This window comes from Macaca mulatta, chromosome 17 (genome assembly GCF_049350105.2).
Source record: "Macaca mulatta isolate MMU2019108-1 chromosome 17, T2T-MMU8v2.0, whole genome shotgun sequence".
In the NCBI taxonomy this organism is placed as follows: Eukaryota; Metazoa; Chordata; class Mammalia; order Primates; family Cercopithecidae; genus Macaca; species Macaca mulatta.
Window position 1 is genome coordinate 18,823,432 of NC_133422.1, and position 26,740 is coordinate 18,850,171.

Consider the following 26,740-nt stretch of genomic DNA (forward strand, 5'->3'; position numbering starts at 1 on the left):
TTAAATTTCATCAATTCACTTATTTGCATGTCATTTTCTCTTCCTAAAAACAAGGTAAACTCCCCACTTACTGCACAGGCATGTGCAAGCAATGAAAGCTTTTAAGGTTGTGAAAATCGAGCTTTTTATTGCCTCTCATGCGTATATCAGTAAGAATCCTGTGAATAGATACTTTTCACTGACTTTGTTATTGTTATTACCTTATGAATTGTGATTTTCATTTCAAAAGCAGTATATGTAATTCTTAATAACTTAGATGTTCCTATTAAAATGCAGGGACATCTTAAGCAAAAAAAAAAAAAAAAAAAAAAAAAATCATATGACTAGCCAGATTTTGCCATTGCCATATAAGAGTTTGTCATTTGACTTTACCATGTAGAGTGGCTGACCTTTTATTCTAGCGAGGCTCACTAATGTCTAAAATCACATGAACTACGTAAAAATGACAATATCATCATTAAATCTGTCCAAAGAACTAGACCTTAATGAATTCCCTAGAGAACTCCAACTTGATAATGGGAGCTAAGAAGTCACAACACTATTCTGACAGGAAGGTGCAGTTAAAAGAAATTTGAAAAGCACCAGCTATACATGAACATAATGGGCTAATTGAGGAAGCAAAGTGCAATCTTTTCTTCTCTGCAGGAGACCACAGAATGGAGAAGCCCCTGCTCAGCAGACAATGAGACAAAATCACATTCAGCACATTATGAATTAAGCATCTGAGAGTGGAATGACTTTCTCCACACCAACAAAGCCTCAGAAAGTGTAGAATTTTATTGGTCAGATCCTGTATTGTTCTTCCAGAGCAGCATGGATTCTCATCCTGGATGATTAAAAGCACCAGAAGCAAGTGGAATAGTCAGATATTCAAATTAAATTGATAAATGTGTATAGATAGCATAGAAAATATAGTTACATGCATAAATAGCCAGAATGTTCAATTTCCAAATCAGAAAAGTACAATGAATTTAGAAGCTAATTGAAACGGAATTCTTAAGGATTTGCTACAATAACTCGGGCTTACTAAACAAAAGGCTAGATCCACTATCCAGTATGCAATCTTTGCTCCTGAAGAAGCTAGTTTTTGTTATTTGTTATTTTTTATTTATTTTTTTGGTGGGGACAGGTTCTCACTCTGTTGCCTAAGCTGGAGTGCAGTGTTGCAATCTCGGCTTACTGCAACCTCCACCTCCTGGGTTCAAGCAATTCTTGTGCCTCAACCTAAGTAGTTGGGATTACAGGAGAGCACCACTATCACTATGCCCAGCTAATTTTTTTGTTTGTTTGTTTGTTATTTTTAGTAGAGATGGAGTTTTGCCATGTTCGTCAGGCTGGTCTCAAACTACCTGGCCTCATGTGATTTCCCCACCTCGGCTGGGATTACAGGTGTGAACCACCACGCCTAACCCTGAAAGAGCTAGTTCTGTTAAGGGGCCATGTGAGGGTCCAAACCCTTCTGTTCCGTGAAGACTTTCTGCTGGAGGGACAGGGCTGTTGAGATAAGATTTTTCAAATGGCCAACATCCCTGAAGGGCAGTGATAGAAAATTTTCCCTGACACGGAAGTACAGAAACCCAGCACTTTGTAGAAGCTGGAGGAACAGTAAGTCACTGGCAACTGTAACAGTCATGTCACCATGCTGGAGACTGTCAGTCCAGTCACCACCTTGAACCACAATCTAGCTCTTGTTGCCCTAAATCACATCTGAATACCACCCTTATTCTCAAACTTAATACAAAACAGACCTGAAGTTCTTCTCTCCTCAGAATTTGGTTATGACTGAAATGTAATAAGCAGGAAGTTAGAATTCTGGTTGCAAAGAATTCATGTTGAAAGCAGAAACTGTCTTACTCATTTGTAATACACTTGTGCCTAGAACAATGCCTCGTTGGATGATTAGTGAGTGAATTAATGACAGGCCTTAAAAGAGAAAAGGAAATTTTACAAGACTATAGTAGTTGAAGAACTACATTGAAGAAATTAAGAAAGCAAATCCAATAACTGAATTAACACTCCATGACTCATCTAGCTATTGATCAAAGAGAGAATTTATTCACAGAGATTTTCAAATACAAACAAAATAGCACTTTTAAATTTTTTACAAAATGAATATAGAAATAAATGTGGTACAGCACAGTACAATAATGGACAAAAGAAAACACGATCCAATGACTGGAAAATGTCTCTCATTATTCTCATATCTTCAGCTGAATTCTCTCCTAGTGGACAGAAAGGTGCCCCTTTTCTTCATACGAATATCACAGCAGAAACTGCTCAGAAATATTGCATATTGTTGAATAACATGGAAATACAAAGGCTTAACTCTAAAGGTCTGCATAAACACTGAAAATATGTTGAGGAACTACATCAGAGTTTATGCAGGATATACAAAATACTGATAGTTTGGCTTATTGGTCCATTTATTGGGTTTAATATATGCTTTATAAAGTGATAATACTGTATTTTAAATGTATATTAAAAAGAAAACAGAGGAGAAATGCACCACTAAACCTCCCGTAAAGTCTGTGCGATGATCCACGTTTGTGCATGGGTGTGTGTGGGGATGCGTATGTCTGTATGTGCTTGTGTGCTTTCGGGAGTGCCGTGACCTACAGGGAACATTTTTGGGGGTACCCTGCTTCCCAACATAACACTGTTTCTACTAGCCCTTTTGATTTTCTGAGTCTTCACCTAAAACAAAACAAAACAAAACAAAACAAAAAACTAAAACCCAAACCCTTGTTTGCATATATAGATTTGGGGTGTGTGTGTGTGTGTGTGTGTGTGTGTTGTATATTAACAATACTTTGTGGAATAGAACCACCCATGCCCTGCAATATTTTTAGGCTTTGGTCCATTTTTCTCCATCATTCTACACTCTCCTTTTTTTTCCCCCCACAAATCTCCTACAATCCTTCCTTCCTATATCATGTTCCTGATTTTATCGGGTTTCATTTTATTAGCATTGTATTGGATTAGAACTACTATTCCACCTTTTGAAGGTAGGTGGATGTTTTGACCTCTCCAAGCCCCTTCAGTCCGTCTTCTCCTCTGTCTGCTCTTGGTGGCTCCATCTCAGTATGGGTAGTGCTTCTGTTTCTTGCCTGAAAAGCAAGCCAGCCATGTGCACAGCAGCATGGCGGCAGTGGCACCTGCTCCCGTGCAGTAGTAGGCCCAGCCGATTTCACACTTCCCTAGGGACAAAGGAAAGGGAAAGAAGAAAGACACAGATGAGGATGATTTTGCAGCAGGCTTTCTTACTGCTTCCAGTGTGTGGGTTCTGAAACACGCATTAGGAATATGGTATCCTCGCTTAAATGGAATCATAACATGCTGAAAGTTATCTGGACAGTGAAGAAAGCAAGAATGGCTGGGTGCATTTCAGAAGGATCTCAATGTCTACCTCTCACACTGGTGAAGAGAAGTCTAGTCCCCTTCACCAATATCCACACCCCGGTCAAAAAAAGAGAAGAATAGCAGCAACCAGGATATGAGATGAAGGAGTTAATTCTAACTTACATCACCCAAGATCACCTGCATAACAAAGTACTTTAGGGAAAAAATCTAAATGTTGATGCAATCTTTCTGCAAAAGGGCCACTTTGAGGAGGCAACTCATTTGAAGGATAATGGCTAATGCTAAGGTGAATACTGCTATTTATGTGGAATCCTCAAGTGACTTACTGTCTACTGTCTGAATCAGAAAACAAAAATTCCCAGATTCTTCTGGGATCAACACTCACCTTGAAGATAAAGTGTCATTTAAATGAAAATATAATGACAAGTGTCCAAATGAGTCCTGATTTCTCAGAGTTGGATTAGTCTTAATAGTCATAACATACCCAAAATATTAAAAATATAATAAGTAGATTTATTTATCTATATTGTCTTTGTCAATTCTTTTATCAACATTATAAGGTGGAGTACTAGCTTAACATGGTTGACAAAAATGCTTCTCAGCATTTAAAGAAGTTGGTGACTTACTCATAGTCATACGCTTATAATTTGGAATAAAGTGAGCCAAGACTCAAACCCGGGTTCCAGATCCCAAGAACAGGTTGGCATCCCCAGATACCCTATTTGGGTTAATGGAATGGGTTTTTGCATTCATTAGCTTTTTCTTTCTTAATGACATCCAAGTTACTCTTTTTGTGTGCACAGTAAAGAAGGCCTCTATATCTTATACTGGACACTGTACTTTCTGCTTCAATTCTAATTCATTTTTCATCCTGTCTTACCATCTTATCAGGCAATGCTCTAACAGCAACCATGTTCCTCTTTTTGGTTCTTGTTTTGCATTGCATTAGATACAAACATAAACAGCAAGACATTTGGTTTTCACAGTCACTGAACATAAAAGCCACAGACTGAAAATCACGGGGCCAGGCACAGTGGCTCATGCCTGTAATCCCAGAACTTTGAGAGGCCAAGGTGGGTGGATTACCTGAGGTCAGGAGTTCAAAACCAGCCTGACCAACATGACGAAATCCTATCTCTACTAAAAATAACAAAATTTAGCCAGGCGAGGTGGTGGGCACCTGTAATTCACCTGCCTCAGCAGGAGAATCACTTGAACCCAGGAGGCGGAGGTCACAGTGAGCCGAGATTGCACCAGTGCACCCCAGCCTGGGCGACAGAGCGAGACTCCGTCTCAAAAAAGAAAAACACAAAAAGAAACAAAAGAAAATCACATCCCTTTTTTTCCACAAGCAGTCTGCAGGAAAACAGCCTGTTGCTTGGCAAGAGTGACACCATCTTGAAGCGAAACCTCAATGAAGACGAGCGTTTGACTCCTGCACACCGAGGTGTTCCCATAGCGTAGATAACCCCCCATAAAGAAACAATGCCTATGGCATAGACAACCTTCCATAAAGATGTTTATCTCATCTCCCTAGAGGTCACAAGTTTCAGCAAGAAAGTATGAGATGTGACCAGCTGCACATATCTGTACCCTAAAAGCTTGCTGTGTAAAGGCTGCTTTCTGGAGGGCGGGTGCAAAGATCCGCCATCTTGCAGCTGCCTGAGACATGGCTTCTGTTCGTAAGTCCCTATTAAATGTTTTTTTCCTGAGAAACTGGACTTGTCAGCCTCTTTCCTCACCTCTTTTCTCAGCCTCTCAGCCTATGGGGCTGGGTTTGCATAGACCTGCTCACCGCGGAACACAGCCACTTTTACCTTGTTCATTTGTGAAAAATTAATAACTTCCCTGCTGAAAATTACCAAGACTGTTAGGTATAACGTGCAGTTAAACTTTAGATCTTCACTGGACATTTACTGAAGTAGTTAGCATGTGCCCCATGCACGGATAAAAAGGCAAGGCAAGACAGAGCTAAGGGAGTTACTGGCTTGTGGTCACCATGAGTCAAAAGCAGCAAAATTTGATCAAGAGCCTCCACATCCTGAAAGTTCTTAGGCCATTACCTAAGCACACAGACATCAAGCTATGTTGTTCAGTCCTCAACCTAGGTGTCATCCTTGATTTCTCCCTTTCCACATCCAATGAATAATTAAAAAATAGCAAATGTGTTTTGATTACCATTTTCTCAAAATTGTCATGAAGCTTTACATGGAGTAAACATTAATGCTTTAATTCTCATAGGAACACAATGTGGCAAGTACATGATGAGTATCATTCTCATCTTTCAGAAGGGAAGACGGAGGCCAAGGAAAGTTTAATAACCTGCTCCAGGACTTCTCCTTAATAAGTAGCAAGTCCTCTGCCACTCTCGCCCATATCTATCCTGTATCCTTTCCCTTCTCAAATGCCCGCATCATCCCCCAGGCAGTCTGGTCTGCTGTCATTGCTTTCTTGTCTCTCTGATTCTTCTTATATCATCACCAACAGCAAGGTAGGCAGCTGTCTTTTAAAAAATCAATCAGATCAAGTCACACTCTTACTTAAAACTCTGTAATGACCCAGCATTTTGGGAGGCCAAGGCAGGTGGATCACTTGAGGTCAGGAGTTCAAGACCAGCCTGGCCAACATCGTGAAACCCCATCTCTACCAAAAATACAAAAATTAGCCAGGTGAATTTGATCAAGAGCCTCCACATCTTAAAAGCTCTTAGGCCATTACATAAGCACACAGACATCAAGCACACAGAGTAAATTAGTGCAAGTGGCTCACACATAAGAATCAGTTGAACCCGGGAGGCAGAGGTTGCAGTGAGCCAAGATTGCGCCACTGCACTCCAGCCTGGTTGGCAGAATAAAACTCTGGCTCGAGAAAAAAAAAAAAAAAAAAAAGAAAAAGGAAAAAAAAAGTCCCTTTAATGAATTCTCAAAAATCAATGTATAGCCTATGAGGGCTTAAATGTCTGCTGACCTCTCACACCTCATGACCGCTCTCTCCTGTGTCTTATCTCTGGCCACAGTGATCACTTTTTCTGGAGCACATGAGCCTTGTTGCTGACATTAGAGCTTCACACTTACGATTCCTTCCACCCAGAAATTCTACTTCTAGATCATGGAAATGCCAGGCCTATGGCAAGCACCTAATAAATAATTTGTTGAATGAAAGGCAAGGTAAAAGAAAAGCAGAAAGGAAGCAAAGCAGGCAGGCAGCTAATACCTGAAAAACAGTAAATCTAGTATTTTATTTCAAGAGTAACTCTTGTCCTGTTTTGGCACTGAAATTTTGGAGAGAACTTCCCAAACCAAGTGTGTATTTCTGGTCTCATAGCGAGTGTGTTAAATTTAACAGGGTAACAGATTCTGAAAGATCGCCTCTCCACCTCTGGGTAGGTCTCACTGGCACAATGACCTCCATTAATACTGATAGAATACGCATTTTTCACGGGTAACCGGGTCCCCCTTCACAGGTCAGATTTGCTGACAACCATGAACTAACGTGGTTGTGAGTCTTGGGAATAATCTCCAATTTGAATTATTCTTTAGCTGGATTAAATACACCTAGGAGGGTGAATTAATAGGTAGAGAAGAGATGACCAATAGTTTAGAACATTTCAAAAAGTCGGCAAAATTTGTGGTCCATCTATTTAGCACTGGACTCATAACACAGAACACAATCAATTGTTCATTATTAATAATGTATTGCCCTATACATAGTTCCATAACCTCACATGAAAAGTAGAGTATATAATTCTTTATTATTTGGCACTTAAGAAAAAGTTGCTGAGGCTAATTATTTGAAAACGGTGTATGTGACAGTAGACACATCTATTAAACAAAGATGGAAAAAGAAGCTAGTAATGGATTGGCTATCAGAAGGTAATGAGAGAGATGATAATATTGGTTTTGCTTTTGTTTTTGGCAGAGAAGTCAATAAAATAGCAGAAGTTTAAGCTTCAGCATCTCGTAAGTGGCAGGGGAGCTACAGCCGATGCTGTAGATTCTCCAGCCAGTTCCTCTGTGTCCCTTTGCTGGTTCTGGACTCTCAGTCTCCAGCTTCCTGTTTGCTCCTAACAGCTTATATTTGCAACGCTCTTCAGAGGACCCATGAGTGACTGGCATTACTCTGTCCCAGCTCTTTGACAGCTGAAGTGCCCCCTGGTGTGACCCACTGCCAGCGATGGACTTGTACTGGAGCGTGCACACCTGGCTTTCTTCCCTCCAGGTGGCACAAAGTCTGCAGTGTAATGATAATGAATGTTCCCAGCACTGTGAGTTCAGGCTGAGGCTGAACCCTCATATGACAAACCGCACCCTGCTGGGTGTTGACTCCTTCCCTACCTTGCTTTTCCACTTCCCCACTGGTTTTTCCTTGGCACATTTCCTCAATCACTTGAACACAAATCCTCATCTCAGAATCCACTCTGGGGAACCAGATCTAAGACAGGAGTGAACGAACAAAGACTCTCTTGCTTTTCTTTATCAAGGGATCTGTCAGTTTCTACCATTGTCAGAAACTAAACCGCCCCACCCAACTACCCAAGCCCTGCTGTCACCTGAAAAAGACCGAGCAGAGCTTTCAGCACCAGCTGGTTCCGGCTCTCACCACACTACCCTCTTCCTCGGGCAAATCCAAGTCCTTGTCTTGCTCATGTGTAATTGTAATTTCTAGTCATTGTTATCTGGATCCATTCTTGTTTATGTCATAAAACAGGTAGTTAACGTATCAGGCTAAATATCTATCAGATGAAAACTGGCAGGAAATTAAAGATCTTTAAGGAGTGTACCATAATAGCAGAAAATGTTTGAGGATATAAGAAAATACGGCCATCAATCAGACATATATGCAAGTTTGTGTGTGATTTACAAAATTTGGAGTTAACATTCAACAGCCGGTTAAGGTCCAAAATGAGCTATTAATGTTCAATGTGATTTACAAGAAAAAGAGTCCTTCATTTAAGACATGAAGGCTTTTTCATTTACTAAGCAATTTTAAAAATAATTATTAAATCAAAAAGTGGTTTAATATGAATTTGTTCTAATGTTATAAATTATACTGAGATATAGCCAACCAACCAAACTAGCCTCAAAAAATATACAAAAGTACATATGCATACATGTCTTTTGAGGAAAAATGGTCAAGATCAGTCTAGCTAGAGAAAGGTGTATCAATAGAATTTAAGCAAATCTGAAAAAATACTGTCATTCAACCCTGATTCTTGATTTTCTTCTTCCCTTCTTTTTCCCTTTCCTCGTTCCCTCTCTCAATTTATTCATTGATTCAACAAACATTCAGTGAGTGCCAGCTCCAACTATGAATGAATCACTGGGTACTGGGAGCTTGTTGGGAATAATATAGATATAATTCCTGCTATCAAGGAGCTTATTGTCTAGTCAAGGAAATAAGCATTAAGCAATACTGAGACATTTACATACTGATAATTGTGATACGTGCTTTGAAGAAAAAATCCAGGATGCGAAGGCAGCATATTGCAAGTGATCTATGTAGTGTGGTCAGGTCAGTGAAAGAGAAGCTTAAATTAGAAGTGAGATCTAAGCCAAGACCTGCAGATGTTCAGGAGTGAGCCAAGCGTGAATGTGGGGGGCCAGGGAACAGTATGCTCGGAGTGAGGGGATGGGAAATGTAATGGAGAAACGCAGACAGATTTGGGTCTTGCTAAAGTATTGCTCAAGTAAGAGACGGATCCCATTTTGGGTGTAAAGCAAGGGATGGGTTGAGGTATGACCACCTCCAGAGTTCAAGAGCTTGAAGCCTGAAAATTCCCTCTTCGAAACTGTCATTTGTATTGTTGGATAGGAACAGTCACAAATAAATCTTAAGCTCCTGCTACCTGTTTTGGTATGTTATAGAAGCTGGAGATGCAGCAGGGAACAATACAGAGTCTTTGGTCTCATGAAGCTTACTTTCCAGTTCACATCACTCACATCAGCTGTATTATTCTGAAGCATTCCTCGTATATTACACACATGTTTTGTAGAACTTCAGTTTAATGAAATAAACCAGATACAACAGAATTTTTTTTTTTCATAAAACTATAAACATGAAAGCAAAACATCCAGAATTCTGTGAGAGATTAAGGGTTTACCAGGCACGGGCTCGTCACCTTGAACTTCTCCAAAAGAAAAGCAAAAATAGATTTTTCTCTCTGAGCACGATCCTATTGTTAAAACCTACGTGCTCAATAACAAGAAATTAGCACCATGTTTTACAGTCATAGAAAAAAAGTGTTTCTGCATACTTTTCATGAGTAGTAATGAAACTAAATAAAACCAGGAAATACAGGACCATTCTTCCACGGCCTCTCTCTGCCCATGTCATGGCAATAAATGCTTGTTATTATAATGCAAACAGAAAGCATTTTTCCAGAGGGCAAGTTTTGTCTGTGATCCTTTCAGGAAATTAGAGAAGCAAATCTGTTTAAACTTTCCCTTTTGCTCTCCGTAATGCTCCATCAAACAGGACTCCAAGCTTGCTTGGTTGGCAAATTGCTGCTTTCAACAATGGGGAATACTATTCTTGACAGATAAAATAGAGGTTAATGGGACAGAAAGCAGCATACCATAGCCACCTGCCAAGTTGATAGAAAAAGACTGTGGCGGAATTCCAGGGCAGCCCCAGAGTAGAGATAGGGGTGGGGAGGGTTGTTGATTTCTTAGGGTGGCTCAAATTAGTTTTTAGTATAGCTTTTGGAAGTGATGGAGACAGAAAGAGAGGTACAAAGAATCCAGTCTTATTCCATGTAACAATGGCATTCCGGTGATCTTTTCATCTTTTAAGGACACTGGAGTTTAACCTCTGCCTTTTCATTAATGAGTTCAATTAACATTTTGGAGCCTACCGAGTGTGACTGTCTGCTTGTTTCAATGTTCTATTCGGGCACTCAGTACGATGACCAGATCACAGTAACTGATACACATTTGTGGCATGAATGGATATCAGACATTATACTTGTGCTAAGAATAGAGATACAAAATTAATAGTCCTATAACAGCTGCATATCTAGATGGCGAGTGAAAGGTTACAAGTTATGAAGGGGGGTATCCTTTAATAATTTTTGTCTTGGATCGTTGATCTGTTTATACTTTCCAACATTATTCTCACTTTGAAGATGCAGAAACTGAAGGATAAGTAACTTACCCAGTATCTCAAATAAATAACAAAGCTTGAACTTGGAACTTGGGTCAAACTGATTCCAGAGTTTTTTCCTGTGCTCAGATAATGTATAAAAAAGATCTTAATCAAATGCATTTTTCTCACTTGTTAAATAGTACTTGTCTTGGCATGTCTATGCCCAAGAAAAAAATAAAACATATTTTACCTTACCCCTTCAATTTGCCAGTCTTCTTAGAAGACTACATGCTGTTAAAGTGAACTAAATACGGCCCGAGAATAACTCTGTACTTCTATATTTGAATCCTTGTGGATGAACTGTAACCTAGCTTAATAGGCAGACAAGAATGAAACCTAACTTAGGGGTGTGCACCTGTAATAACTGCTGAGTCTTGGCCAATCCCAGCAGCCATAGTTCAACCACTCATACACTGCTGAATGTTCAAACTGTATTGAAATAAAGCAAACACCAAACTGTAGCCAATCCAGTTGTTTCTGTACCCCACTTCTGATTGTTGTACGTCACGTTCCTTTTTTGTCTATAAATTTGTGCCGACCATGAGGCACCCCTGTAGTCTCTCTGAATCTGTTGTGATTCGGGGGGCTGACTCATTTGTGAATTGTTCATTGCTCAATTAAACTCCTTTAAATTCAATTCAGCCAGAGTTTTTCTTTGAACAATGCCCATGTTCAATGAGCATGGTTTCAATTACTAAAGGTCTGCACCCTGCAAAGACTTGACAGCCCCGATTCCTGAGCCAATGAAACCACACTTGGCACCTTTGGCAGTGCATCTTCAAGGATGTGGGAATGTGATGTCTAATATAAGTTTGCTTGAGGAACAGATAACTGATGCTCCCCGCAGGAGAAACTGGCTCTAGAAATGGTCCCAAACTGAGTGCTTTTGACCCTACCTTGATTCTGTCTGAGCCTTAGCTGATGAAGGGCTTCAACTCCTGGGTACACTTTAGTTCCCCTCCAGAGCTGCTGTCTGCCTGTGAACCCTCAGAAGTTTGGCTGGTGCCACCATATCATCTTAACTTTCACCCAGAGACTCCATAGTAGCGCCCTCCACTGTTCACTGTATTGCTCTGGAAAGCGCAGCACAGGACACTAACTCAGGCAGTTCCTGCCCTCTGACTGCATGCCATTTATCACAAAACCTCCATGTTTATAGTGCCTTTCCTTGAACTTGAGCTCCATGGGATCCCCATTTACTTCTCTTTCCCTACAAGGTCACTGCTGAGCACCCAGAATGCCTTGTAGACATAGTGCCTGAGTCAGGATATGATAAGCTGACTGACTTCATTTATCCAGGCAGAATATCTTTTATCTGTGATATTTTAAAAATGTTAACATGTTAATATTTAAATATAGAGTTTGGGTAAAAAAGAAGTAGGCATATTAGATTGTATCCTTGTTGCTTGTATCCTTGTGTGTATATAGAGAGATAAATATATATTTTTTAGACAGAGTCTCGCTCTGTCTCCCAGGCTGGAGTGCAATGGCGCTCACTGCAACCTCTGCCTCCTCCTGTGTTCAAGGTATTCTCCTGCCTCAGCCTCCTAAGTAGCTGGGATTACAGGTGTGCACCACCATGCCCAGCTAATTTTTGTATTTTTAGTAGAGACAGGGTTTCACCATGTTGGCCTGGCTGGTCTCAAACTCCTGACCTCAGATGATCCACCTGCCTCGGCCTCTCAAAGTGCTGAGATTACAGGCATGAGCCACCATGCCTGGTCCTAAAAAAAACTTTTAATGAGACAAGCAGTAAAAATGATGTGTCATGTGCCTGTAAAGAGAAGACCACCCAAACTTGGTTGGTGGGCAGAAAACGTAGAAGTAAAACGGCTGAGAGAAGAATGTTTGTGGGGTGTGGCTCTTTTTAAAAGCTCCTTTACAGCTGGGCACGGTGGCTCACGCCTGTAATCCCAGCACTTTGGGAGACTGAGGCGGGTGGATCACGAGGTCAGGAGATCAAGAACATCCTGGCTAACACGGTGAAACCCAGTCTCTACTTAAAAAAAAAAAAAAAAGCCAGGCGTGGTGGCACGTGCCTGTAGTCCCAGCTACTTGGGAGGCTGAGGCAGGAGAATCTCTTGAACCCGGGAGGCGGAGGTTGCAGTGAGCCGAGATTGTGCCACTGAACTCCAGCCTGGGCAACAGAGCGAGACTCCATCTCAACAAACAAACAAACAAACAAAACCCCTTTGCTTGTTTCTTTATGTCTGTTTATTACAGGAAGTATAAACTTGTATTAATTGTCAGGGCTGTCCTGTACACAACTCTAAGGCGTCTATTTATTTTGCATTCTATAGGCTTCCTAATGGATGTGCCCTGGGGGTGTGGTGCTGCACACATGCATATAATGGGAATAGCGCTCCCTGCATAGTATTCCCCCAAAGAATAGGTGATGAGAAGGTGTGTGTAATGGTAGAATCTCCCAGATCCCATGCATTGAGTCTATTTTCAAAATATCCCAGGAGGCCATCTTGATGCCTCCTAAGTCACCACAGCAGCACTGCAGTAGGTGGCACCAGTATTTCCCCTCAAGGACTGCAGCTCTCCACTGCTGCTGTGAATGCACTGAAATACGAAAGAAGTGTGCCACTGAGTGACAGCCTATCTGCCAGCCCTTACATTTATGCACCATCCACTGGATTGCAGCCTGAATTACACCACCAAACAAAAATTCTTTCACCACACATCACTGGTGAAGAGCAGGAATCTAGCCACAAATAAAGATTCTACACAGAACCTTGGGCCTCTGAAAGCACCCAGAAATGAAGCCAATTGACTATGTATGACATACACCCCATTCAAACCCTCAGAAAAATAAAGAATATAAAAACAAAAAGCCCCACCCAAGCAACAGCAATTTCAGAAAGATAAAAGAACACCAGCCCTCTTGGATGAAAAATAATCAGGCAAGAACTCTGGCAATTCAGAAAATCAGAGGGTCTCCTTACTTCCAAATGATTATACTAGCTGTCCAGCAATGGTTGCTAACCAGATTGAAATGGCTCAAATAACAGACACAGAATTCAGAATATGGATGGGAAAGAAGTTCAACAAGATTCAGCAGAAAGTTAAAATCCAACCCAAGGAAACCAGTAAAATAATCCAAGAGATGAAAGAAGACATGGCCATTTTAAGAAAGAACCAAACTGAACTTGTGAAATTGAAAAATTTACTACACGAATTTCATAACACAGTTGCAAGCATTAATAACAGAATAGACTAAGCCAAAGAAAGAATCTCAGAGCTCAAAGACCAGTCTGATGAATCAACTCATTCAGGCAAATATAAAGAAAAATGAATGAAAAAGAATGAATAAAACCATTGAGAAATAGGGGACTATGTAAAGAGGTCAAACCTATGACTCACTGGCATTCCTGAGAAAGAAAGAGAGAGAGTAACCAATTTGGAAAACATAGTTGAGGATACAGTCTATGAAAATTTCCACAATCTCACTAGGGAGGTCGACATTCAAATTCAAGTAGTTCTAAGAACTCCAGCAAGGTGCCATACTAGATGCATACTGATCAGACTCTCCAAGGTTGACATGAAAGAAAAAAAATCTTAAAGGCCATTACACAGAAGGGTCAGGTCACTTACAAAGGGAGCCTCATCAGCCTAACAGTAGATCTCTTAGCAGAAAACTTACAAGCCAGGAGACGTTAGGGGCCTATTTTCAGTATCCTTAAAGAAAACAAATTTCAACCAAGAATTTCATATCCAGCCAAACTAAGCTTCAAAAGCAAAGGAGAAATAAAATCCTTCTTAGTGAAGGAAATGCTAAAGAAATTCATTACCATCAGACCAGATGTCCTTCCTCTAAACATGGAAATGAAAGAGTAGTACCTGCTACCACAAAAACACACTTAAGTACCTAGCACACATATCCTATAAAATGATCACACAATCAAGTATAAAACAACCAGCTAACAACATAATGACATGATCAAAACCTCACATATCAATACAAACCTTGAATGTAAATGGTACAAATGCCCCACTTAGAAGGCACAGAGTGGCAAGTTGGGTAAAACAAGTAAGACCCAGCCATCTGCTGTCTTCAAGAGATGCATCTCACATGTAATAACAACCATGGGCTCAAAGCAAAGGGAGGAAGAAAGATGTATTTTGCAAATGGAAAACAAAAAAGAGCAGGGGTCACTAGTCTCTCATCCAATAAAACAGACTTCAAACCAACCACAGTGAACAAGGACAAGGAAGGGCATTACATAATGATAAAGGGTTCAATTCAACAAGAAGACTTAACTATCCTAAGTATATAAACACCCAACATTAGAGCACCTGGATTCATAGAAGAAGCACTTCTAAACCTATGAAAAGATTTAGACAGCCACACAAAAATAGTGGGGGATTTCAAGATCCCACTGACAGTGTTAGGCAGATCATTAAGGCAGAAAACCAAAAAAGAAATTCTGTTTTTAAACTCCACATGACCAATGAGACCGAACAGAAACCTACAAAATACTCCGCTTAATACACATTATTTTCATCTGCGCAAGGAACATATGCTAAGACTGACCACACGTTCAGTGATAAAGCAAGTCTCAATAAATTTTTAAAAAGTAAAATCATACCAAGCATATTACCTGACCACACTGAAATAAAAATAGAAATTGATACCATGAAGATCTCTCAAAACCACATAATTACAGGAAAATTAACTTACTCCTGAATAACTTTTGCATAAACAATGAAATTAAGGCAGAAAATTAAAAAATTCATTGAAATCAATGAAAACAGACACAATGTAACAAAATATCTGAGATGCAGCAAAAGAAGTGTTGAGATGACACGTTATAACATGAAATGCCTACATCAAGAAGTTAGAAAGATCTCAAATTAATAATCTAACATCATATCTGTGGGACCAGAAAAACAAGAACAAACTAACGCCAAAGCAAACAAAAGAAAACAAATAAATCACAGCAGAACTAAACAAAATTGAGATGTAAAAATTTAAACAAAAGATCAATCAAACCAAAACTTGGTTCTTTGGAAGGATAAACACGATTGATAGACTGCTAACTAGGTTAACAAAGAAAAGGGGAGAGGATACAAAAGAGCACAACCAGAATTGACAAAGGGACATTATAACCAATCCCACAGAAATAGGAAAGACCCTCACAAACTATTATGAACATCTCTGTGCACACAAAGTCAATAATCTAGAGGAAATAGGTAAATTCCTGGAAACATACAACTTCTTAAGATTAAACAAGGAAGAAATTGAACCCTGAACAGACCAATAATGAGTTCTGAAATTGAATCAGTAACTTAAAAAGCTACCAATCAGGCTGGGCATGGTGGCTTGCACCTGTAATTCCAGCAGTTTGGAAGGCCAAGGCTGACAGATCACTTGAGCTCAGAAGTTCGAGACCAGCTTGGGCAACATGGTGAAACTCCATCTCTATTAAAAAATGTAAAAAGTAGCTGGGTGTGGTTGCATGAACCTATAGTCCCAACTACTCAGGAGGCTGAGGTGAGAGGATGGCTTGAACCTGGGAGGTGGAGGTAGCAGTGAGCTGAGATGGTGCCACTGCACTCCAGCCTATTCCTATGTTGAATAGGAGTGGGCTCCCTAGGCAGAGCAACCAGGCAAGAGAAAGAAACAAACGGCATCCAAATAAGAAAAGTAGAAGTCAAACTATCTCTCTTTGCTGGTGATATGATTCTATACCTAGAAAACCCTTAAGACTCTGTCAAAAGCTTCCTGGTACTCATCAATTACTTCAGTAAAAGTTCAGGATACAAAGTCAATGCACAAAAATCAGTAGCATTTTTATACACCAATCATATTCAAATTGAGAGCCAAATCAAGAATGAAATCTCATTTATAACAGCCATAAAAAGAATAAAATACCTAGGAATACATATAACCAAGAAGTGAAAGATTCCTACAAAAAGAACTACAAAATACTGTTGAAAGAAATCATAGATGACACAAACAAATGGAAAAACATTCCATGCTCATAAATTGGAAAAATCAATATCATTAAAATAACCATGCTGCTCAAAGCAATCTACCAACTTTGTAGGTTGGTAGATACTGCTCAAAGCAACCTATCAACTATCAACATCATTGTTCACAGAATTAGAAAAAAATATTCTAAAATTCATACAGAATCAAAAAAGAGCCTGAATAACCACAGCAATCCTAAGCAAAAAGAATAAAGCTGGAGGCATCACATTACCTGACTTCAACTATATAACAAATTTGCAAAAACCAAAACAGCATGGTACTGGCACAAAAACAGACACATAGACCAATGGAACAGAATAGAGAACCCAGAAATAAAACTGCACACCTACAACCATCTTTGGCAAAGTAAACAAAAGTAAGCAATAGGGAAACGATTCCCTATTTGATAAATGGTGCTGGTATAACTGGCTATCCATATGCAGAGGAATAAAAGTGGACACCCTCCTTATACCATATGTAAAAATTCACTTGAGAGATTAAAGATTTAAATGTAAGACCTCAAACTATAAAAATTCTAGATGAAAACCTAGTGAACAGCCTTTCAACACAGCTGTGGGTAAAGAATTTATGGCTAAGTTCTCAAAAACCACTGTAATAAAAAAAAAATCAACAAGCAGGACCTAATTGAACTAAAGAGGTTTTGCATAACAAGAGAAACGATCAATGGAGTAAACAGACAACCTACAGAATGGGAGAAAATATTCACAAACTATGCATCTGACAAGGGCCTAATATCCAGAATCTATAAGAAACTTAAACAATGCAACAAGGAAAAAGCAAATAACCACATTAATAAGTAGGTAAAGAACATGAACAGATACTTCTTACAAGAAGATATACAAGCAGCCAACAAACATGTGAAAGAAAAAATGCTCATCATCACTAATCATCAGAAAATTCAAGTCAAAACCACAAGATACCATCTCACACCAGTCAGAATGACTTTTGTTAAAAAGTGAAAACATAGGCCAGGCGCAGTGGCTCACACCTGTAATCCCAGCACTTTGGGAGGCTGAGGCGGGTGGAACACAAGGTCAGAAGTTCAAGACTGGCCTGGCCAACATGGTGAAACCCTGTCTCTACTAAAAATACAAAATTAGCAGGGCAGGCGCCTGTAGTCCCAGCTACTCGGGAGGCTGAGGCAGGAGAATCACTTGAACCCCGGAGGCAGAGGTGCAGTGAGCCAAGAGTGCACAACTGCACTCCAGCCTGGGTGACAGAGCGAGACTCTGTCTCCAAAACAAAACAAAAAACCTAAAAACATAACAGGTGTTGGCAGGACTGTGAAGAAAAGGGAAATTACACACTGTGGTGGAAATGTAAATTAGTTCAGATTTCAGAGCAAAAATCTGTGGACAGCAGTCTGGAGATTTCTCAAAGAACTAAGAGTTGAACTACCATTCAACTCAGCAATCTCACTGCTAGGTATATGCCCAAAATAAAAGAAATTGTTCCACCTAGAAGACACATGCACCTGTATGATCACTGCAGCACTATTCACAATAGTAAAGGCACGTGCCCATCCATGGTGGATTGGGTAAAGAAAATGTACAAATACACCATGGAATACTACATGGCCATAAAAAAATAACAAGATAAAGGCCATTTTCCTAAGCAAAGTAATGCAGAAACAGAAAAGCAAATACCGCATGTTCTCATTTATAAATGGGGGCAAAATACTGGGCAAACATGTACATAAAGATGGGAACAATAGATACTGGGGAATACAAGGAGGAGTAGGTAGGACAAGGGTTGAAAATCTACCTGTTGGTAGATGGGTTGGGTACTATGTTCACTTGTTGGGTGACGGATTCAATCATACTCCAAACCTCTGCATCATGCAGTATACCTCTGTAACAAACCTGCACATGTACCCGCAGAACCTAAAATAAACATTGAGAAAAAACCTGCAGCTCTGCTCTCTCATGTGACTCTAACATACAAGACTCTTTTGACCTGTTCTGTTATTTATTATCAGGTTTAGAGGACTGAATGGTAGGATTTGGACTCTCTTAATGGATGACACCTTGTCCCAAAGCACACAGTGTGCCTCAATGTATGATGTTCTAGCTTAGCGTATTGGAGCCACTTCAACAAAAAGAGAAGACAAGGCTTTTTTTTTTTTTTTTTTTTTTTTTTTTTTTTGAGACGGAGTCTTGCTCTGTCACCCAGGCTGGAGTGCAGTGGTGCGATCTCAACTCACTGCAAGCTCCGCCTCCCGGGTTCACGCCATTCTCCTGCCTCAGCCTCCCGAGTAGCTAGGACTACAGGCGCCCGCTAACACACCCCACTAATTTTTTGCATTTTTAGTAGAGACGGAGTTTCCCCGTGTTAGCCAGGATGGTCTTGATCTCCTGACCTCGTTATCCGCCCGCCTCAGCCTCACAAAGTCCTGGGATTACAGGCATGAGCCACCGCGCCCGGCCAAGACATTTTTTAAAAGACTCCCTTTATCTGTTTTGTTTGCCCTACTTTCTCCACAGAGCTAACCAGAAGATAAAACGCAGATGTGTCCATCAGTAAGAACTGACACACTCAAGCTATGGCATTAAGCACTCTCCATAACCACGCATGTCAAAGGGAGCAGAGATTTATGCTCTAGAAAAGATAAGATGTGTATCTGCAAAGAGCTCATAACAGAATAGCACTATGTCTAAGGAGATATGTTAGGGGTGAATTTTGATGGGAAAATATATATCAGCCTTGTCAATTTTATGCAGTGTAGGTAAATCCATTCTGTAGCTGGAGTAGGAGGAGTAAGGAAAGAGCGCTACAGAGACATGCATTAGAGGCAATGGTCAGCTGTTCAAACACTAAGCTCAAATAGAAGCACATGTTAGATGGGCCTCTGATTGTCAGGGGACAAAAACAAAACAAAACAAAACAAAACAAAATAAACAAACAAAAAAAAAACCTTTCTGAATTACAAATGCATTCTTTTATATTCAATGGTATAAGTTTCCCTTCTGGATTCCCACAAAAATTTTGCTAAAGAGCCATAGTTTTTATTTGCTCTGTTGAGTCTCTCTTGACCCCCCCCCCCAAAAAAAAATATTTTAGCTCCACTTTTGAGATAAGAGACTGTGGGCAAAAGAAAATAACAGGTTTGTGGCCATTTATTAGTACCAGTTATTGTCCCCCAAAGAAATGGCGCTGGCCATCATCAACACAAGAATTTACCAGAAAATACCTATCTGAGATCTCATACTTGCACAGCTGCTCATATCTGTGAAAGGGCAGGACACACTGACCAGCAGCTAGACTCGACACAAGGGTCAGCGGTGCTGAGCCCAAATTATACAGCAGAGGATGGAAGACAGTGCTAGCCATCATTATTATTCCTAATGCTGTCACTATTAATACTTTTCTGAAATCTTAACAATTTCTAACATCACAGTGTAGTGAAGAAAACAACTTGTTTTCTTTCAAATTTTGAGCCTCTGAAGATTTTTTTGTTTTGTTTTGTTTTGTTTTGAGACAGAGTCTCACTCTGTTGCCAGGCTGGAGTACAGTGGCATGATCTTGGCTCACTGCAACCTCCATCTCCCAGGTTCAAGTGATTCTCCTGCCTCAGCCTCCCGAGTAGCTGGGACTACAGGCACCCACCACCACACTGGGCTAATTTTTGTATTTTTAGTAGAGACAGGGTTTCACCATGTTGGCCAGGATGGTCTCGATCTCTTGACCTTGTGATCTACCCGCCTCGGCCTCCCAAAGTGCTGGGATTACAGGCGTGAGCCACCGTGCCCGGCTCTTGAGGCTCTGAAGATTTTAAATATGCTTTGCATTTGTTATATTTTGCAAGTCAAAAACCATAAGCATAAAGAAAGCCCATGACAAACAATACCCAGCACAAGGAAATGAGTTCCATTTCTTTTATTAATAATTCTGTATGTAAAATATATCAGTATAAGATCTGTAGATTAGATAATAGCATTTTATCAATGTTAATTTCCTAATTTGGTAATTGTATTGCCAGATAAGAGAAGGTTATTGTTAGGAATTACTCACTTAAGTATCTAGGGTTGGGAGGACAGCATGTCTCAGAAGGGGAGGGAATAGGGCAGGAGGGAGGCCGGGACTGATAAAGATGGTATGTTGAAATCAAACATTAAGGGAATCCAGGTGAAAGGAATATAGGACTTCTTTGTATTATTATGTAGCTTTTCTATATATCTAAAATTACTCCAAAACCAGAATTACACAAATGTAAACACAAATTTGAATATATCTATGTGACATGGTTTGGATTTTTGTCCCTGCTCAAATCTCATGTCGAACTGTAATCCCCACTGTTGGAGGAGGGGCCTGGTGGGAGGTGACTGGATCATGGGGGGTGGGCTTCCCCTTGCTGTTCTCACGATAGTGAGTGAGTTGTCACGAGATCTGGTTGTTTAAAAGGGTTTAACACCTCCCCCTTTCTCTCTCTTCCTCGTGTTCCGGCCAGGTAAGATGTGCCTGGTTCTGCTTTGCCTTCTGCCATGACTGTAAGTTTCCTGAGGCCTCCCCAGCCATGCTTCCTCCACAGCCTGTGGAACCGTGCACCAATTAAACCTTTTTTCTTTATAAATTACCCAGTCTCAGGTAGTTCTTTATAGCACTGTGAGAATGGACTAATACAATGGGTGTATGTATATGTATAAGTATATACAAAATCAGTGGGGACTTTTACTCTTGTAAGTTTAAGGAGCAAGAAATCAATAAACATACTGACCATATGACATGCAAAATGAGACACCGCATAATGGCCATTTTTATTCTGTAATTTTCCTCATGAAAATACTCAATGACCCTCTTATGCTCCATTTGCAGGTGTGGCTCTGTTAAGCACAGCACACAGTGAGGAGGCTCAGTTGGTTCCTACCCTCTGGCCACATCCCACCTAACACAAAACTTCATCCCATTCCTGCCAACCACACCCAACTGAGCAAACAATCTACAAATTGGATCAATTAAATAAAGATGACATCCCAGCACGAATCATACGATGTTCCTGTGAGATAATACAGGAGGTGGATGAGTGTGCAGGACCTGTGTCCAGCGGGGAAGGAACAGGGTGTCATCCATCTTCTCCAGCAGGAGCTGCGTAGAGGATGAGGGCCACACATCGGGGCACAGAGCCCATTTTCCTCCACAAAATTTCCCCAGCCTGGCAAGGTAAAGCAGTTATATATTCGATGTGGGAAACAATATTTCCCACTGAAAAAAAGGGGGTTTTCCAGCTGATATGTTTGAAGGATTTTATACAACCAAAGCGGGTCTTCCAAAGAGAAAGACTACAGGATTTCTTTGTGCAGTCAAAGTCATCCCCAGGCAGCTCCAGCTGTGAGTGCTGCTGGCAAGACAGGAAGGCAGAAGGGATGGGAGGCAGGGATTAGAGGAAAGGGATTAGACCTGAACAGGACAGAGCCTCTTTTAAATTCAAGCCTTGTCAAAAGCCAGTGCATCACCCCTCCGTTTCTGCGTCCCTTTGACTTTATCCTTGTCACTTCTGCCACCCAGAGCATCACAGCATCACGGATTCTAGAGACAGAGGGACCTAGGAGAAGGATCATTTAGGTCATGGGTTGGCAACCTTATTCTGAAAGAAGCCAGACAGTAAATATTGTAGTTCAAAAGCAAGCACGGTCACCAAATAAACAAATGAGCATGGCTGTGTTCCCATACAATTTTATTTACAGAAACATGCAGACTAGATTTGGCCCATAGTTTGCCAACCTCTGATGTAAGCCATCTCCCGTACTTTCCAGTGAGAACACTGCTGCCCAAGACACCGACAGGGCTTTCCCATGTCTCTTGAATGTGTTCTCTTCAGTAGCTGAGTCCTATTCTTTGTTTATAATTTGTAATTTCCTGGCTCCCAGTCTAAAGCAGGCTGGCGATGCTGGGTTATTCTTATCCAAAAATGCAGCCCTGACTCTTTGGGTACTTACACCACATAATTACCTGCCTATCCTTTTAATTTCACATACCCAGAACAAAAAACTATAAAGCTGTGGGAAAAAACCAACAAACTTTTTCATCAACAAACCAGGCCATTGGGATATATATATATATATATATATATATATATATATATTTTTTTTTTTTTTTACATTGGGACATGTATTGCTTAACAATGGAGATACACTCTGCTGATGCATTATTAGGTGGTTTTGTCATTGTGCAAACATCATAGAGTGTACTTACACAAACCTAGACGATATAGCCTACTCCATTAGCTCCATCCTCACCTGGTGGGTCCACCATCACACATGCGATCCATCATTGACTGAAACATCATTATATAGTATGTGACTCTACTTCATGTCAACATAAGTAAACTACTTGTGGAATTGAGATTGATATAAAACAAAAGGGGCAGGGTTACGTGGCAGGGAAGAGAGTAGAGATGGGCCAGTCACAGAAACCGGCCCTGGAAGATCTGAGAACTAGATGTCCAGGTGATGTTGCTGGGTATGGCTGCACAGGAACAAACGCTCTGCACTTCCCCTCTTATCTAGAGTTCCGTGGGGTTTCCCTTTCACACCACACCAAACCTAATTATTTTTCCTTCCATCAGATCCATCCAGGGTCCTTCCTCCTAAATTCCACTGAGTCAAGGCCCCGTGTCATCCCTTCCTGAAATCCCAGTAGGAAGCACATGCCATGGAAAGGGTGGCAGATGCTCTGCCTATTTAGCATTCCCCCAATGTGGAGAATGGCAAAGGAAACAGAAATACCCTGGCTCCTCCAGAAACATAACCACATTTCAGCAGGATGAGTGGAGCGGCTTCTGAATTCTTATGATCACACCAATCAAATGGACCTCTGTTCTGTGGCCCAGTGGATAGTTTTCTTTCTTTTCTTTTCTTTATTTTTTTAATCAAGTTCTGAGATACACATGCAGAACGTGCAGGTTTATTACATAGGTATACACGTGCCATGGTGGTTTGCTGCACCCTTCAACCCCCCACCCAATAGTTTTCTTAACATACACATTTCTGCCACTGACACACACAAAATGGTTTACCCTTTGTCTTGTCTGGCCAGTTGAGTATCTGCTAGCACAGCTGCTATTAATCCTTGCTCCTTAGCACTGAATCCATCCTAAAACTTTCCTTAGAGATAACGTCCTGTTAAGATGATAAAGCAAACACGTTGGCTCAGTGTATAGTGGTGGTCTTTGCGTTCACACTGTGAACTGTCACAGAATCTGATCTCCAGGTGGCGGTGGCTAAGATAACCAGTCGGGCTTTATGTAGTGTATGGTGATGAAGATTATCCTTCAGTTTCTGTCTGTAGCTGCTATTTATAAAGGCTGGAAATACCTGAAATCCAGCTCCTCTGGCTCACGGACTGCCCAGAAGAGAGTGTGCAGAGAACCAATCTGTCTCTTATTGCTGCTCCTCCATGTGAACTATGGCTGCAGCCATTTTCCTATAACACCCATGTGAAGAGGTGCTGCATGTCATCCTGATATTATGTATCTGCCCTCCCTGTCTCTACGGGTTATACTTCCATTGGCCACCAAGCAGTCTCTGAATATACTCTCTAGGTATCCGGTTACATACCTAGAGAACCGGAACAGAACTGCAGCAAGCACTGCTTTGATGTTTGTTAGCTGCCTCAATCTAAAAGGTTTTCCTTGATGATCCCTTTTTGCTTGTACAGTGGCTCTTGGGAATGAACCTCATTCAATTTGGTCAAGTATAGCCTTGAGACTCTTTTTGGTAAATTACAATCTGTTGAAAAAGTGTGAGACATGGTAAGATACTCTTCCACAACCTCATTTCCAACTTATAATGAAAGCAAGTCTCAGAACAAATCCTCCTACACATACAGACACTTATTCAACAAATAGCCATCAAAAAGCAGGCACAAAACATCAAACTGACCTGGGATCTAGTTAAGTCCTAACTCTCTTTTTAGGTATTTGGACGACCAACTTCTTGGAAAAAACCACTAGGGAAAATGCAGCAAGGTTCCATGGCAGGATTCTGTTCTCTTTGGCAACAAACAACCAGAAATCTTCCAAACCAGAGACTAGAAACTGAACACTTTAGGGATGATCAAGCCGTGGATACCATTCCCAAGAACACTGAGGGCACAGATGCATCAGTAAGGCTGTACTGGGTATCAAAATACTAAAATATGTACCTGTTTGTAGGTAAACAGCCACTGCCCCCAGTTCCCCCAAAACCCTTTCTTCCCTTGAAAACCCTAGGGAATCCTTGCCTCACATCCCAGAAACCAAAGAGCTAATGCCTGGCAATGGAGGCCCCCATGGGAGCCTACCTCTGCATGTGGCCAGTACTTGTTTTAGCTTGCGTTTTTTACAACCTATGACATATTGATTATTAAATATTTTGAATATCACTTAGACTTAGAGTGATAACACTGACTGGATGAATGCTTGAATTCTTTCAAGCAAATTAGGGAATGTCTCTAACTACTTATGTGAATTCTACCAATCCACAATCTTGAGTATCTTTAATTTCACCAATGAAAGTCCATTTTTAATACTCATCATGCTATTTAATAAGATCTAATTCTACCAATAAAAGTTCATTTTGATCACTGCTGTGCTAATTAGTAAAGCTTCCAGTGTTAGTCAAGATATGAATAACAGAACCACTTGTACTAGCATCCATGTACTTGAGTTGTGGTTTCCCTTAAATAACATGCATATATCACTGTCTATGATGAAGTATTTTTCAAGGAACTATAGGCATTGTAACAGTAGTCTCAAGAACTGTGAAGAGTTTGATATTTTACTCTATTTACAATGTAACAAGTTATACTATCACAAATTTTTGGATGCTGTCAAAAGATAGGAGACTCTTGGATCAGAGAGAAAGGACTGTATTACTCACAGCACAGCAGGCAGTGTGAGCTTCATGTTTATTATGTCCACTCCCCTTGTCACCCTCACCTCACAGGGGCTGACGCAAAACAGCCCAGGTGAATGCAGCAAACATAGTGGGTCTGTGTCACAGTTGAGGAACCCAAACGAAGGGAACTTGAATCTTTTATAATGGACTGCAATAAAATCTGCTCAATCTTTATTTACCCCAGAGAAAGGTATCATTTTTATTATAATGGACACTAAACACACCTGTCCTCTGCTCTACTTCCAAGATTGTTTACTATACAAACATCTTTGAAATGACAGTTCAGAACAGAGTGTCTCTGCTGACAAGTTGTGCTAAGACACAAGAGATCTGTGAAGAACCATCTCCAACAGCGGCACTAATGAAACTGGCTAAGATCCTAAGTGGAAGCATATTCAATTCACTAAGAAGGCTGAACACTCATTTTCACAGATGTGATTTTGAATTAGAACTGGTGCATGGCATGGACATAAACATGGGAACAACAGACACAGGGCATCACTAGAGTGAGGCAAGAGGGAGAGAGGGGTAAGGGCTGAAAAACTACCTATGGAGTACTATGTTCCCTACTTGGGTGATGGTATCAGTTGTACCCCAAACTTCAGTGTTACACAATATATCCATGTAACAATCCTGAACATGTACCCTCTGAATCTAAAATGAAAATTGAAATAATAAAAAAGGCAAGAATGTCATTAAAAATAAAAATAAAAAAGAACTGTTGTATGGGAGTACTTATTTGCACAATGCTTCTTGTAAGCAGAGGTGTGTTTCTGTATAACATCCCTTAACAAATACTCTTGCAGATAATGAAATCAAGTCAAAGGGGTTCAGTTGTGTTCCAGCTTTCTGGGGGAATTTGAGGATTGTTGGGAGGTGAGGTCTAGAGTTCAGATCTCTAAGCTTTCCCATGTAAGACTTCCAAATGTTTTTTACTATAGGTTCTAAGTCTTCAGGTGTCAGGAATCCATTTGAATAATAACAAAAAGCTATGAATACTCTCTCCAGAAAAAAGCGCATGTCCAAAAGCCTATGAAAATTGCATAGCATTTCAGTAGGTTCTCAATTTCTCTGAAGCCTATTGATGGACTATGAACCACTTAATTGGTCTGGAGACCTTAAGTTAAAATCGATCTGAAAATCAAAGGTTACCATAACATTTAACTCTTCTACCAATTCATCAAAACATCCAGTTGCCAACCCAAAGTAGCTTACTTAGCCAGATATCCCAAAAAGTATTAATAACATCTCCACCTATCCAAAATATGACCCCAAATCAGGAGGTTAAAAACTAGTAGCCAGAACATATAAACATCAATGCTTCAAAGATACAAAATCCAGCCGGGCATGGTGGCTCATGCCT

The 26,740-nt window shown here is 40.4% G+C and overlaps 1 protein-coding gene across 2 annotated transcripts in view; it reads right to left on the bottom strand.

Annotated features, from left to right (window-relative positions):
- Positions 1-2,033: 2,033 nt before the first annotated feature.
- The window catches only part of LHFPL6 (LHFPL tetraspan subfamily member 6), a 259,712-nt gene continuing 235,005 nt past the window's right edge, over positions 2,034-26,740 (bottom strand). The window contains exon 4 of one of the 2 annotated variants that reach the window (XM_015120887.3): positions 2,034-3,197. In XM_015120887.3, the coding sequence (XP_014976373.1) occupies positions 3,079-3,197 (119 nt within the window). In that variant the 3' untranslated portion in view covers positions 2,034-3,078. 2 annotated transcript variants of the gene reach the window in all.